At 34.8% G+C, this 14,729-nt stretch overlaps 1 protein-coding gene across 1 annotated transcript in view; it reads right to left on the minus strand.

The window, feature by feature from the left end:
• Positions 1 to 417: 417 nt before the first annotated feature.
• The window catches only part of Capza2 (capping actin protein of muscle Z-line subunit alpha 2), a 28,177-nt gene continuing 13,865 nt past the window's right edge, over positions 418 to 14,729 (minus strand). Inside the window, exons 4-10 of the mRNA XM_028778428.1 lie at positions 13,842 to 13,905; positions 11,465 to 11,671; positions 10,713 to 10,792; positions 7,354 to 7,432; positions 5,108 to 5,179; positions 2,178 to 2,240; positions 418 to 1,967 (exon numbers count right to left, since the gene is read on the minus strand). Of these exons, the coding sequence (XP_028634261.1) occupies positions 1,827 to 1,967; positions 2,178 to 2,240; positions 5,108 to 5,179; positions 7,354 to 7,432; positions 10,713 to 10,792; positions 11,465 to 11,671; positions 13,842 to 13,905 (706 nt within the window). The 3' untranslated portion in view covers positions 418 to 1,826. The remainder of the gene's footprint in view (positions 1,968 to 2,177; positions 2,241 to 5,107; positions 5,180 to 7,353; positions 7,433 to 10,712; positions 10,793 to 11,464; positions 11,672 to 13,841; positions 13,906 to 14,729) is intronic.

A 14,729-nucleotide genomic window follows, 5' to 3' on the forward strand; every position in this document is an offset into this window, starting at 1 on the left:
AGATCCTATTAAAACTATCCCTGAGCTGTAGGTATTCCATGGTTCCATTCTTCTTTCATACAAAGAAAATATTAAGACTCTAAAATTGTACAATCCCTTTTTTGGCATGTCTGAATTTTTGAAAGAATTTCATGTTTCACACGCCAATTAAAAAAGTTGCACATATTTTTAAATGGATATTCTAGACTCTAGAAAATAAAGAGCCAAAATAATTGGCTGCCATGGATATAAACCCATGCTAGCTAGCCCAACCCACACAACTTAGCAAATTAGCTACTTACCTAGTGTTTACTTCACAATCATCAAAATTTAAGTATGTGTTTTAAAAATCTAGACATAAAATTAATGTTATCAGTTCATTTTCCTTAGAAATCCTGATGCCAAGACTTAAAAACTAAAGAGAAAATTAGGCAAAACTGTCACAATGTCATATATTTGCAATGCTTTCAAAGCCCAACAGTGATTTTAAAAAGAAATTAAACATGCTCTCATCGAATTTTTAAAAATCTATACAATTCAAGCTAATGAAATATTTTATTATACATAGTAAAAGTGGTGTTTAAAAAAAAAATTCCAGGCCCAGATGTCTGCAGGAGTACATGAGGAATGGATTCCACTCGAGTATAAGCAACAAAACTACTGAATGAAACCACAAATCCACCAACTCCTTTTAGTCAATGCTAATATTCACTGAGGCTTGAATTCCTGTGGTGTCAGTAGATATATTTTTGAAGTATTACAAACATGCTGATGATGCATAGGAAAATGGAGAACAAAAGATGCAGCTGCATACCATGAGGACTCCCAAATTTTCTAATTTACAACTTTTTAAGAATGACAATATACAAAGAAAGTATTTTAAAATAGTGTATGATTCACTGGTAATTTTTTTTTTACTCAAATAAATACCAAATTTTGCCATTTTAATGTCACAATGAAATTCAGTTTTCAATCCAAGGGGAGGGAGAATCAACTGAGACATGTTCATGAGTTCAAGATTATATATATATTACAATCTGCCTTATAATACACTTGTGGCTTTGTGATAAAAATAACTCAGGAACATATGGAATTCAAGCTAATTTGCATAACTGTCACAAGAAAAAAGCATTAAATGCATTTCTGAAATAAGTATTCTCATTTAATTTCAGAATCTCAAAACAGCAACAGACCTTGGCCTTGTTTTAAAAAAGTTTAGTTAGACACTAAGCTAGCTAAATAACCTTACTGAGAAGGTTTAACATAACTGGTATAGAAAATGCTCTCCCTCTAATCTCCATCTTCCATGCTGGAAGAGGTGAAAGGAAAAGGTAGACAATTTCTCTAGCAGCATGTACGGCTAAGTCCATCAACCACCTTAACTAGAGTGTCCATTACTGACCCCACTAAAAATACCTGGGCTAACATCAAGTTGCCCCTTTCACAAGCCAAAGAGACAACTTCAGGGTTACAGTAAATAAGGTACTTTTGAGATATTTCAAACCCTTTAGACATGACCCAGAGCGATCACCTCTTCACTGTAGGAAAAGGGAGAGAGAGAGAGAGAGAAAGAGAGAGAGAGAGAGAGAGAGAGAGAGAGAGAGAGAGACTCTGAGACTTGGAAAGGAGGAACAGAGTAAGATACTTATCTAAACTCATGTCCAACCTCTGAACAAAGGAAATGGAACAAGGTTATTAGCTAAGCTCTGTGCTCTAACCACACTACTTAATTACAGTGATCTCAGATGCAACAGCCCACCTCACTGGGCAGCTGACAGCTCAGAATACTTTTGTAATAATTTTTGTAACGCAAAGACACTAAAACAATCTGCTCATGCAATTTTCATTTATGCATTCTGCATCTCTTTGCCAATCTTGTAGCTAAGAATCTTGTTCCAGTCGATCTTAGTACGTGTCACTGGCAACTGTCGACGTAAGGCTTTGAAGGTAGTGTCCGACATCGTCTGATAATTCTCACTGATGGCAGTCTACAAAAAAAAATAGTGGTTAAACGTTTAAAGTAAATCAAGGAAACAACTACTTACAATGCAGATATTTTCAGAATACTCTTTAAGCAGCCCACTTCACTGCTTAACAGTGAAATAAAAAACTCAAAATGGACTTAAAAGCTGTTTCAAAATAGCTACCAAACTTAAGAACCAGCCCTCAGTAAACACAGATGCTTTAGAAAATCATACCTGGTATTCATTTTCTGCAGCTTCTACAATCTTTATAAATTCTTTTGCTGTTTGCACCTCATTCTGAAATAAAAGTTAAAAAATAAAATTAAACCTCTCTATTGTTTAATTACTTTTTTCCAGTACTGGGAATGAATAAAGGGAATTGTACATGTAAGAAAACATTCTACTACTAAGTCACTACTTTTAAAGTCATGAATAAGTTAATGTTATAATAAACTATACAGATTAAAAAGTGTATCAAGCTGTGTGCTGGAGAGACAGCTCAGAGCTTAAGAGCTCTTACCGAGCTAGGCACGGTGGCGCATACCTTTAATCCTAGCACTTGAGGTGCAGAGGCAAAGACAGATGGATCTATCTGAGTTCAAGGTCAGTTTGATCTACACAGTGAGATTCAAGACAACCAAAGCTACAAAATGAGACCCTGTCTTGAAAATAAATCCTAGGAACTAAGTTACAAACACCATTAATTCTAGCTCTGAGGTAGCTAAAACCCTCTTCTGGTATCTACACTCATGTATACCATCATGCAGATGCAGGCAGGCACACACAAACGCATACACACTTTAAAAAGAAAATTATAAGACGGATTATATTCTGTGTCCAAAGAGAACCAGGCAAGAATATTTTTTAAAATCCATAGAACAAGTGTAGTCTCGGTATTTATTTTATTAAGTGAGATTTAAGTAATACACAGAGGAAAAAATCCAATTATAACATGTTACGTATAGATTCCTCAGCATAATATTTAGCACAATGACTTTTAAAACTCAATTAGGAAGAGCATATTTTAGACATGACACATATCTACTATAAACACTTTTAAAACTAATTTTTGTATGCCAATACATGGTCATGCTTGGTTTGCTAACATCAGGGATGGCCACTCCCTCAGTAGTTCGTTCTTACCTCCCTAAGGTATGCTCCATGTCAGGGTCTTCCCTAGAGAACCCTCCACTTTACTCAGTGGAGTACACTACCTACCCTATCACCTGAATTCTTTCAAATTCTCATAAGGACTGGGAGCTGATGCGAGCCCAGAAAAAAAAATGCAGATAATCAAGTATTAATAGATATATACATTTTAAAGTAAAATATTACTGTAAAATTCTCTAAAAACAATTTAGTACATAAACAATATAGTGAATATGATGTATATATTTGCATTCTTGTGCTTATATAACCAAAATAATGAACTTTGTAATAGAAAATGTCCTAAAAACTTAGATATAATCATGTCTACTATGACTAATTTATTTTACACTAGCCCTAGTTTTTGCACAAATCTTACAATCAATTTTTCCATACTATCAAACTCCCTGATGATCTACCATATATCTTTGTTATACAATTAACATTACAAGTAATTGAAAATGGCACTTAACTTCAGGGAAGCAACATCACTTGGAAGTACAGATAAGTTGCTATGACTGGCAAATTTTGGGAGAATATCACATAGCATTAAAAGTAGAAATTACTTAACAATGAAAATGTTAAAAAAGAAGAACAAGTAGAAGAAGGAGGAGGAAAAGGAAGAGGAAGAGGAAGAGGAGGAGGAGGAGGAGGAAGAGGAGGAAGAAACCATATCCACAACCCTAGTACAAGGGAGGCTAAAACAGAGAAACCTGGAGTTAAAGTATAAATTGGGATCCACAAGAACCCACGTAAAAAAGGTGTCATTTTTCTCCTTTGGTGGTAGCATTTGGCCTAATATAATCATAAGCTTTTTTTAAAAAAAAAAAGCCAATGCCTCTGTAAAATTAATATTTACAATATACTAGTACTTTTGCATATAAGCACAAATGTCTACAGGGAAATGACACTGCTTATTACACTATTAGTATCTTTGGAGTAAAAAAGAAATAGACAAGAAAATAAATGCAAAGACAAAAGAATGCTGAAAGAACTTCAAAGAGAAAATTCAAAATACAAAAATTCTTGAATTTGAAGGAATTTAAAATGTACAGTATTGTTTAAAAGTTAGGTACAGAGTCATAGACTTATTTTCAATGACTTTGTTTTAGACACTGGTTTTCATTTCTACAATAAAAAGCATACATAGAAGAAATAAATTAATACAGTAAGACAGTACAGTAGCTTTGTTCTGCAAGTCACTCCACAAGAAAGTTGGAAAGACATCATACAGAAAGGTGAAAACAGCCAGGTGTAATGGCACCTGCCTTTAATCCCAACATCTGGGAGGCAAAGGCAGAGGGATCTCTGGGGGTTTGAGGCCAGCCTGGTCTACAAAGCAAGTTCCAGGACAACTGTCAACTTTTAGTAAGGACACAGAAAATACAGAGCCTTCACCGCCTGCTATTAAAACTCTAAAATGGTAGTTATTCTGGGAAACAATATGGTAATAATTCAAAATACTAAACACACCACATAAATCAATTCCTACATATATCAAGCATTCTTATGTACAACAACAAAAAATAAAAGGTCTTCACAAAAATAGTACATGAATGTTAAAAACAATCTAGAGAAGAGAATAGCTATGGTAACTGGTGGAAGAAAGGTTATAACCACAAAATGGAATATTATTGGGCAACAAAAGAGACTAAAACCATTAACAGAAGACAATGATCATAACTATTAAATGAAAAAGCCAGTACCAAAACACGCTATTAAACGATTAGTCATCTGAAATGTCTGTAACAGACAAATCCATCATGTCAGAAAACAGATGGTAGCACCTGTTGTAAAACCACAATAATACCCTCAAACTTTATGCTTTAGAAGCATGACTTGAATGTGAATTACCTCTTAAAACTGCTCAAATTGCACAGAATTGCAATTCCTCACCAACTTTAATCTATTTGAAAACTCTTTAATCTGAAGGAAAAGTATCACTAAAAGTCAACTGTAAAGTTGCTGTTTTACAAAAACATTGTTATTTTATGTTCATTGAGGAACTAATTACTTACAGATACTGTGAGGGAATCTTGTATATCTTTATGACTCACTAGCTGAACATTACCATCTTCATAATAATGAACCTGTTAGAGAAAATAAAGCAAGCATATTACAGAAGTGTTTCCAGAGTACCACCTCTCCCATCAACAAATATCTACCAATTTTATCTTAAGCTCAGACGTTTCTGGTGAGCTCTAGACTTTCCAGACCTTTGGAACTGTAGCAGCCTTAAATCTAGAGACTATATATTCCTGCACTAGATCTTCACACACACAGCAGTTGTCACTGATAGATATTCTACCTCACAGTCATTCTACTCATGTTCAAACCTGAGAGAGATGCCTAAAACTGATCTAATATTCTCCTACAAACATTGCTTTGTATATTTCTACCAACCATTTCCCAAAACTTAGAAATGAAATGAATTTACTCAACAAATATTGACTCATTACTATAACTATTATGATAAATATATATACACGTGTGTATGTGTATGTGTGTGTGTATGTATATATATATATAATAGATAAATGACTTTTAAAAAGACAAAGTCCTTGACCTCGTATTCTAAGACAAGCACATTAGCAGATTCTCTCCAAGGAATAAAAAGGGCTCTGAGATAAATGAAAGGCTATAGCTGCACTGCACAGAAAACAGGAAGAATGAAACCGTTGTGGAAATAAATACAAAGGTATTTTTTGGCATTGTACTTCACGCAAATATTTCTGGTTTGGACCACAAAATGATATTAAACTTGAAAGTGATAAATCCAGATTTAAATTTTTAAATTATCTGTGGTAAAGGCAATGTGAAAAATACATTAGGGAACACAGTGGCACTTTGAATAGAATAGCCTCAATAACTAGGCCTATATATTTGAATGCTTAGACCCAAGTTGGTGAAACTTCTTGGGAAAGATTAAGAGGTGTGGCCTTGTTGGAGGAACTGTGCCAATAGGAACAACCTTTGAAGTTCTAACAGCCCTGACTCTTCCTAGCTAGCGCCTGTGCTGATGAATTAAGATGTAAGATCTTCTATCCTAGCATCATGGCTGCCTGCTTGCTGCTATGCTCCGCCACAATAGCCATGGATTCACACTCTGAAACTATAAGCCCAGATAATTGTTCATCTATAAACTGCCTTCCTTGCTCATGAGGTTCTTTTCACAGCAACAGAAAAGTGAGTAAGACGGCAGGTAAACTGGTTTAACAAATCAAGTTGCAAAAGTGCTAGGCTCTGAAGGCAGGACTAGGACAAAGTGGTCCAACCAGGGGCCCCATTTTAGAAAGTGATCCAACTGTCCAGGTCAGTGCTACTGAGGCCAAACTGAAGGGGAACACATTAACAACAAACGGCTATCATTCATCGAGTCCTTTGTGTCTTGCTCTATCTTACCCATGAACTAATACTCAAATAATCTAAAAAATAATCGAAAATCATTTCAACAGTTTAAAAGTTTTTAGATAAAGAAATGAGATCAAACTTCCTAAAAAGTCACACAAACAATAACTGGCTAGAATTCAAGCCCATGAAATCTTGATTTCAAACTTCATGTTCTCAATTTCTAGTCTTGTCTCCCTAAATGAACAGACACTAAGGTAAGGTAACAGAATATGAAACTAGGAAGTATACCAAAGCTAGATGACATAGCTTCAGCACTAGTTCATTTTTATTCCTTTAGAGGTTTTAGCATACAATAATTTTTACAGTGGGTGACACTGTGATGAGTGAACCCAAACGAAGCTAAGCCAGTTCAGTCCTTTGACTTCTGTAGTAGATTATGATTCAAACAATCACTTACTTATATCACATGCTCTCTGTAAATATTGAATTTATATTAAGAACCAAAGAGATCAATTCTAGTGCATTTCATTCATATAATGAGTTATTAAAAGCCAGATGTAATGTAGTAAGATATGTATATAACTACGTTTCACCCATTTCATCACTCATTTCAGATCACAGAACAACACATTCAACTCAAATGCTCAGTTGAACAAACTGTCTGAAGAGGAGACCAAATGGCAGCATCTAATTTTAGCTCTGTTTTAGAAACTGTCAGCTATCCTTGGACTTTTAATGACTACGGCATGAAGTGCCAGGTTATTTAAAAGACTTCAAAAGAGCACTACTTGTTTTTCTCATTGTCCTAAAAGAAAATCTAGAAAGGTTACAATGTACTATGAAAGTCTAAGCTGCTTAAATATGTGTCAGTCCAGAACCATCTAAAGATCAGTAAATAATCTCTTTCTCGTACCTGAATTTTCAAAATGCCAACCACCTGTGTGGTGGAAGGAGTGACTGTAAACTTCCACTCTGACCTCCAACGACCATTCCTTAAAAATAAAAACAGCAGCTGTAAATAAGGGTAGGGAAAATAATTTGAATCAATATTGTTTCAGGTTTAAATTTAATGCTACAGTGTAAAAGAGAACAGAAGAAAGATGTTTGGGGACAGATTTTATAACTACTAAAATGTTTAAAAGATTCAAAGGTTAGTTGTAAGACACAATTAAAATTTTACCCAAGAAAAACATATGTAATGAATATAATTCTTAAAATACAAGCTAAAACTAATATAAGAATTATCTTAATAATTATTTATGTATGTATTTATTTTTGTGTATGTGTGTGTATCCACATGCCTCATGTATAAGGAGGTCAGAGGACAACCCGTAAGAGTTGCTTTTCTATTCTGTGGGTTCCAGAAAACACATTTAGAGCATCAGACTTGGCAATCAGGTGGCTTTACCTGCTGAATCATCTTACTGGCCCTAAAGCAACTTCCCAACACACACACACACCTGAAAACAGGGTCTGGCTATCCTATAACTATGTGACTAGGACACTCACAGAAATCCACCTACCTCTGCCTCCCAAGTTGTAGGCTTAAGGTTGTAGCCTTATGCTCCTACACCTGGATGCTCTAAAGCACACTTAAGAGAGAGTTTTAAACTACTCTTTGTATGTTTGAGTAGGGAGGGTACAAATGTCTTCAGGGGACAAGAGGTCAACTACAGGTGTTGAACCTGGGAGGCATTCACCCTCTTTGTTGAGAGGCCATCTCTCACTGACTCAGAGCTCACCAAGTGTCCGGATGCAGGGGTCCACCACCAGTTTCTGCCTCCCCAGCTCTGAGACTGCACCAAGGCCCCTCTGGTGGAGATCAAACTCAGGTCCTCATGAGTTACCAACTGAGACCTTTAAAGATTTCCTTAAGAAATTACTGAATGTTTGAACTATCATGGCGTTTTCCAAACACAAATGGAGCTGTTTAATATTTGCCAAATGACACAAAGTAACAACAAATACTCCTAGTTAACTTTTGCTATCTGGAAAGGGTTGGCTATAGTTGCCTTTTTCAATACCAGGTTTAAGTTTTCACACAAAAGGTACCATTCTCAAAAATGTTTTTGGTATGGGTATACAAATTATCATATTCACAGCAGAAAAATTAGGAAACAATATACAATTGGGTTGCTATTTTTATTCTATTTTTCTAAAATTTTGCATAGATATCTTTTTAGCCATTTCTCCCCTTTGTGCATTAATAACATTCAACATGCAAATTAATGTCTTTAGGCTTGTCTGAGTTATTTTTTCTAAAGAGTCAGTTAATGTATCACTTGACTCTTGCTTACAATTATTTCTGAGTTTCTTATCCCATGGAAAAAAATCTGTATAATGACAAAATCCTCACATCTATACTCAACACACATTATCTGAAAACTATTAAGGAAATACAGGATAATTTAATGAATAACATGTCTTTGAATGGCTTATCTAAGCATATTCACAGAAGCTTAGTTGGAAAATAAATCTCATCCCTTTTGTTTTACATTTCAAAAAAAAAGGTTAATTCTTTTATTTAGGCATTACACCAAGAAAATACTGAGTTCTAAACACATGCAATACTCTGGGAACACACACACCTACACACACACACACATTCCCACTGACTATGCAAAGAAAAAATAAATTCCAACTCACATAATAGTGCTACATACAAGCTGAGAAGTTCAAAAGGTTCTTCAAAAAGGCATTACTATATAATACTGAGTAAATGTACCCTCCGCTCAATAGAGAGTAAATGGACAACATCTAGTTTTCATGAATATTCTATATCCCTCTTTTTTTATTAATTGTGTAATTGCAAATATGTTTCTTCAACTACTATTTATTAAGCTCCTAATAGTGCCAGACATGAAGAACTAGAAGAGATGGTTTAAAGTGAAGTGTAAGAAACTCTTAAGATTAACCTTCTCTTCTGTTTCAGTTTGTTTTTGAGACCGGGCTTTACCATGAGCCTAGGTAGGCTGCAATCCTGCAATCCTCCTACTTGGCTTCCTGAGCGCTGAGATTATAGTTGTCCACTACCAAGACCAATCTAAAATTGTTTCTATGAAGTGAAAATCATTTTTAGCTTCAAAGATACAGTATTCATAGTGGTGGCTTACAAAAGTAGTCAGGATGTAAAGTGAAATAATGAGAATAGAAAACTCAAGAGATTTAATTAATTTAATAGACAGTAAAACTCCAGGGAGTTTTATTTTTGAAAGCTAGTAATAAATTTCCCCAAAGATTTGTAAGTAAAACTTAGTAAGAATTTTTCTTACTAGGCCAAGCTCAACAGTTCATTTATTATGTATTTCCTGGCACAAATATATAAACAATAATTTTCCAAAGCTTTATTGGTTTAGGATTATGGAGATGAGATAAAGAAACCTCTGTCTGCCATTATCTTTAGGAGGCTGCAGTCTGTCATTTGGATCTGCACTCCTCCAGATATTTTTGATTAGCCTTTTATATAACCTGGCATTGATTTCTGACATGACAAAGTAGTGAACAGCCTTGGTTAGAGCCTAAACTGGTCTAACTGGGGTTACTGACACTAGTAACTTTACTCTCAAGAATACCTCAAGCAACTTAATGAGTTAAAACTTATATACTTGAAATGTAAACATTTCCATCATGTTTACTGATATTTAGCATGTATTAACAAAAAGGTGGCCAAAACTTTCAGTTTAAACTAATAAACATCTTAGAGAACCTTAGAATTTTATGATACACAGATTCAGAATAAAATTCAACAATTTTCTAAACACCTGATAAATCAACATGGAGAATACAGATTTTTGTACAAACAACTGTTATGTATGCAGTTACAAAGCATAACTGTAATTCTATCTTCTCACACTGGCCAACAAAACAACGTACAAAACAATTCCACCTAACCTAAAGTTCCCAAACTTAAAGAAGACTCCTGGTTGTTAGTTTTTTAACTGCTTCTGTCCTCTTCTCTTGAGTAAGATACAGGAACACCCCATTTTCAGAATGAGCAGATGGGGTGTCATGTTTGCAAGCACACATGCTTGCTTAGGTTGCTGCCAGTTCTCTTCCCCGATCACTCTGCTCTCCTACACTCTGGTGAATGTCATCCGGTTTACTGCACTCTAATGACTCAGATAGTCATTAGGAAGCAAGTATCTTTCAAACTCTCAAAGGGCAGCAGTTTTATTTATCAAGTTTATATTGTTCGTAGGCACGCAGTCACACAGAAGGTACAGTCTGACTTATATGGAATATAAACATTGTTAAAATAAAACTTTAACTTACCAAAAGTTTTTTGCTTGAAACTGATGGCTTTCTATACATGCAATAATGGTTTGCTGCCCATCTACTTTTTTGCCATACACCTTATTGGCAAAGAAAACAAGAATAATAATGAGTTTAGTTAAGGCCAAACAATGTCACACTGTTAGTAGCTATAAGATACCACAGAAAGTGGACATAAACTATGATGTATAGTAATTTTAGGTTGGATAGGTAAACAGAACCAAGGCCATATGGCTTCACAATCTTTCTCAGATGCCTAGACTAAGTAGTCCTAATCTCTGAAGGATTCCAAGCAGAGCATTTTTCAGGATCTTATTTGCATTTTGAAACATCACTATGGCTACAGAGAAGAGCAAACTCAGGTGCTAAAGAGCCTATCTGGACACAAACAATCTTAGCAAAGTTCAAAAAAAAACCCATTTAGTTATATGACAATATTTCATTCTGAAAAAATATGTTAAATCAATGAACAAGTAACATTAAAACAACAGAAAATTAAATATGAAATGTGTCTCTAATATCATCATATCCTTTAACCCAGTATCCATCTGAATTTAATTTAACATACAATTAGTTTACCATTTGGGGCTATCATAATATATTATTTTTAGAAAGATAAACATTCTTGAAAGAAAAAAGTTAAGACGTTATAAGCTGTTAGTTCTATATATTACTGTTAGTTTCAAGGAATTCTATAAACTGGCACGTCTGTATAAGAAACAACAGGGAAGAAGTGGCCACTGACAACTCACAGTGCAGACCCCATTCGGATAATGCTCTTTCACGTAAGCTCGCAGCGCCGTTTCTACTGAAGTTCTCCAGGATTCAATGGCATTTTCTGCTTCATAGGGCCTTGGGTCAGTTGCTTCCTTTCTTAAATGGTCAAATTTGAAACAGATTCTGTTTTTTGGATCCAAAAATTTTCCATTTCCCAAGTCTCCATGTTCTGTTATCAAGACCTTCAATGTTCAAATAAATTTAGGAAAAAATATTAACATGGATGCACATTAATAAACACTTGCTTAAGACCCTTTCTGAAACCTTACAATTACACTGAAACAACTGCTTAAACTATACTGAAAACATTTTTTTAAAAAGTAGGCCACGAGGATACTCAAGGTATTCAGTTAGTATACATTAGTGTATCTTTACATACAATTTTTGGATATTAAGTGGGGAAAAATTATTTCCTATTTTATGGTATTGGAGGTGACTATTCATTTATCTATCCATCTACCTTCTCAAGAGGCAGTTTACTATTTCTGATAGCAGCCATGAGTTCTTAAAACCTGAGGTCCTGTCAATCTGATGGTTTTAATCCAGTGAGGCAGCTCTTTAGTCTTGATTCATTTGGCACCCAGTCTTTCTGTTCCCCAAATGTGCTTATTTCTTGAAAACTAATCACTACTACTAACTTCCAATATTTTAAAACATAATTTATGCATTTATGTACATTTAAGAAATATATGAATACCCTTTTATTTTTGTATCTTACTAAACAAACAAAACAAACAAACAAACAAACACCTTTCACCTTTCTCCTCCTGTCCTAGATGATAAATACTGACCTTCGACAAGATTTTACAATCTCTCTGATGTAAATTGTACTGACAACATAGCATGTATGTATGTAGCTTTTCTAAAATGTTTTGGTAATAAAATGCCATATTAGATACATATGTATACCTATCTACTTATCCTCACACACACATATGGTTTGTGGGCCATTGTTTTCAAAGAATGATAAAAGTATATATACAAATATACACATTTTTATGAACTTTGTTGGGTTGGCCCAGAGCTTTGGCCCAAGATGTAATCATCTAAGGCACCAAGATGGAGGATGGTGTGGGACCCCGCCTCACTGGGGAAACAGAAGCTGAACATTCTCTACTTCTCAGAAGTCTGCTAGACCCTTGCCTCAACAGAACGTGACCACAGCCTCCTGCTATCCTAACAGCCTGAGGACCTTGATCTCGACCCCTGGCAAACTATGTGCAGTTCCTTCTCCTTAATGCTCTCTTGCAACACTCTGCCCAACTAAAAGCACCCTATAAAACCCCAAGTTCCTTTGTGGCAGTGCTGCATCCCCTTCACTTGGGGACAAGCCAGTAGTTTGTACCCTGAAGAAAGCTTTGCCTTTTGACCACATCAGGCTCTGGTGGTCTGGCTCTCTCCTTAATCCAAACATACCTGACTTTTTCTATACATAAACATCTATGGAATCCCCTCAAGTCTACTAGCTATCTCTCACTATCCTCTTTAATAGTTGCATAATATCCCAGGATGTTAATAGTATAATTTAATCCACAAATCTATTACCGATATGTCATCTCTTTATTTATAAGTGTTTACCAATGTTTTCTGGAGAAGGAGAAAGCACCATTAAAATGGTGAAGTTTTGTTGTAAATCCTTAACATTGTTCTTATTTATAATGGATACTTTTAAAAATTTACTTGAGACATGACAAATGATATCAGAGGACAGCTTCTGAGAGTCAGGTCATCAGGATTGCAGAGCAAGTGCCAGTACCCAGGAGCCATCTCACTGGCCCTTACTTGTTACTATCTTTAAAGTTTTTAAACATATGTTCATGTGTAAAATTAGTATACACCACTTTTTAAAGAAGGTTTTTGGTTTTAAGTATTAAAATTATGCTAACTTGTTAAAATGACTTTAGTAGCATTAAACATTTTTAAAAGATGTATTCACTAATGCAACAAATTTTCTTCTAGGGATTTATCTAAATAAAGAAAACCATTGTCAATGTTATCAGGAATACAAAGACACTTGATGTAGTATTGTTTGTAATGGTAACCAATTAAATCTCTGGAGAAATGAAACAGTAACTAGTGTGCAATTATGAGTATGTTTGAATGTGCCTGTTCATGTGAATACAGGTGCCCATGGAGGCCCAAAGAGGGCAGCAGAACCACTACACCTGGTTACTGCTAAGACTGACTTTCTGATAATACTGCTTCCAAAAATAAAAATGACCCTTTCAGTTATTTTGTCATTAAATGCCTTTAATTAAAATGAGTAATGTTACACCATCTCACAATTCTTCCAGGATAAGTTTTTTTAAGTGAAACAAAGAGCACTGTGATTTGGTGTTTTATGAAACATACCTGATCTTCATAGCCTTCAATTTTTACTGGTGTGAACTGGTCCAGGTTATACTGTGCAAATGCACTAAAAAAGAAAAAAGGCCAATTACTTAAAATTGTAGTAATATATTTAAATAATCACCTGCCAGTCAATCTATACTGTACATGTTATGGTTGATAAAACTGTAATTATTTTACCTTTTATTAACTACAGTTAAATTACAGATATGGCCATTTTAAAAACCAAGTAATAATACATAGTGCTAAGTAATGATACGCAGTTTTTAACTTGGCAAAATAAAACATAACCAGTAAATATACGGAAAGCAATGATTATAAATATATAATGTATATATACAATTACTTAAGAAATTAGTAAACAACTAGGTACCATGATACTCAAGCAGTTCCTATTGCCAAAGGTCTTTTAGTTGAACACAGGAGAGAATAACTAAAGAAAACATCAAGTAGTAGCAAAAACTAGAAAGTAACATTAGAGAATTACTAACACATTTTCAAGGAATTACACTATTCAGGCAAAAGAAGAGAGAAAACTCTAGAATAATTTCATGAATGTGGTATTAAGAAATTAAGTAGGTTTGGTTTTCTAGAAAGTGGGAGATGGTTCAGGAGAACCCTGCATTTCTGTAATCTTAATGCTAGCGGACAGAAACAGGCTAACTTCAAGGGTTAACTGGGCAGCCAACCTAAGCAACAAAAGTGAGCTTCAGTTTCAGTGTAACACCCCAACACAAAACATACAGTGGAGAGCAAGAGAGACAGACCTCACATCAATCTCTGGCTTCCTCACATGCACACATTTAAATAAATACATGAACACACATACAAAAGAAGAGAAAGGGTTGGGAGGGGAGTAGGATCACGGGGAAAGAAGGAATGATTTAATTA

This window comes from Grammomys surdaster, unplaced genomic scaffold, assembly GCF_004785775.1.
Source record: "Grammomys surdaster isolate TR1022 unplaced genomic scaffold, NIH_TR_1.0 335, whole genome shotgun sequence".
Lineage (NCBI taxonomy): Eukaryota > Metazoa > Chordata > Mammalia > Rodentia > Muridae > Grammomys > Grammomys surdaster.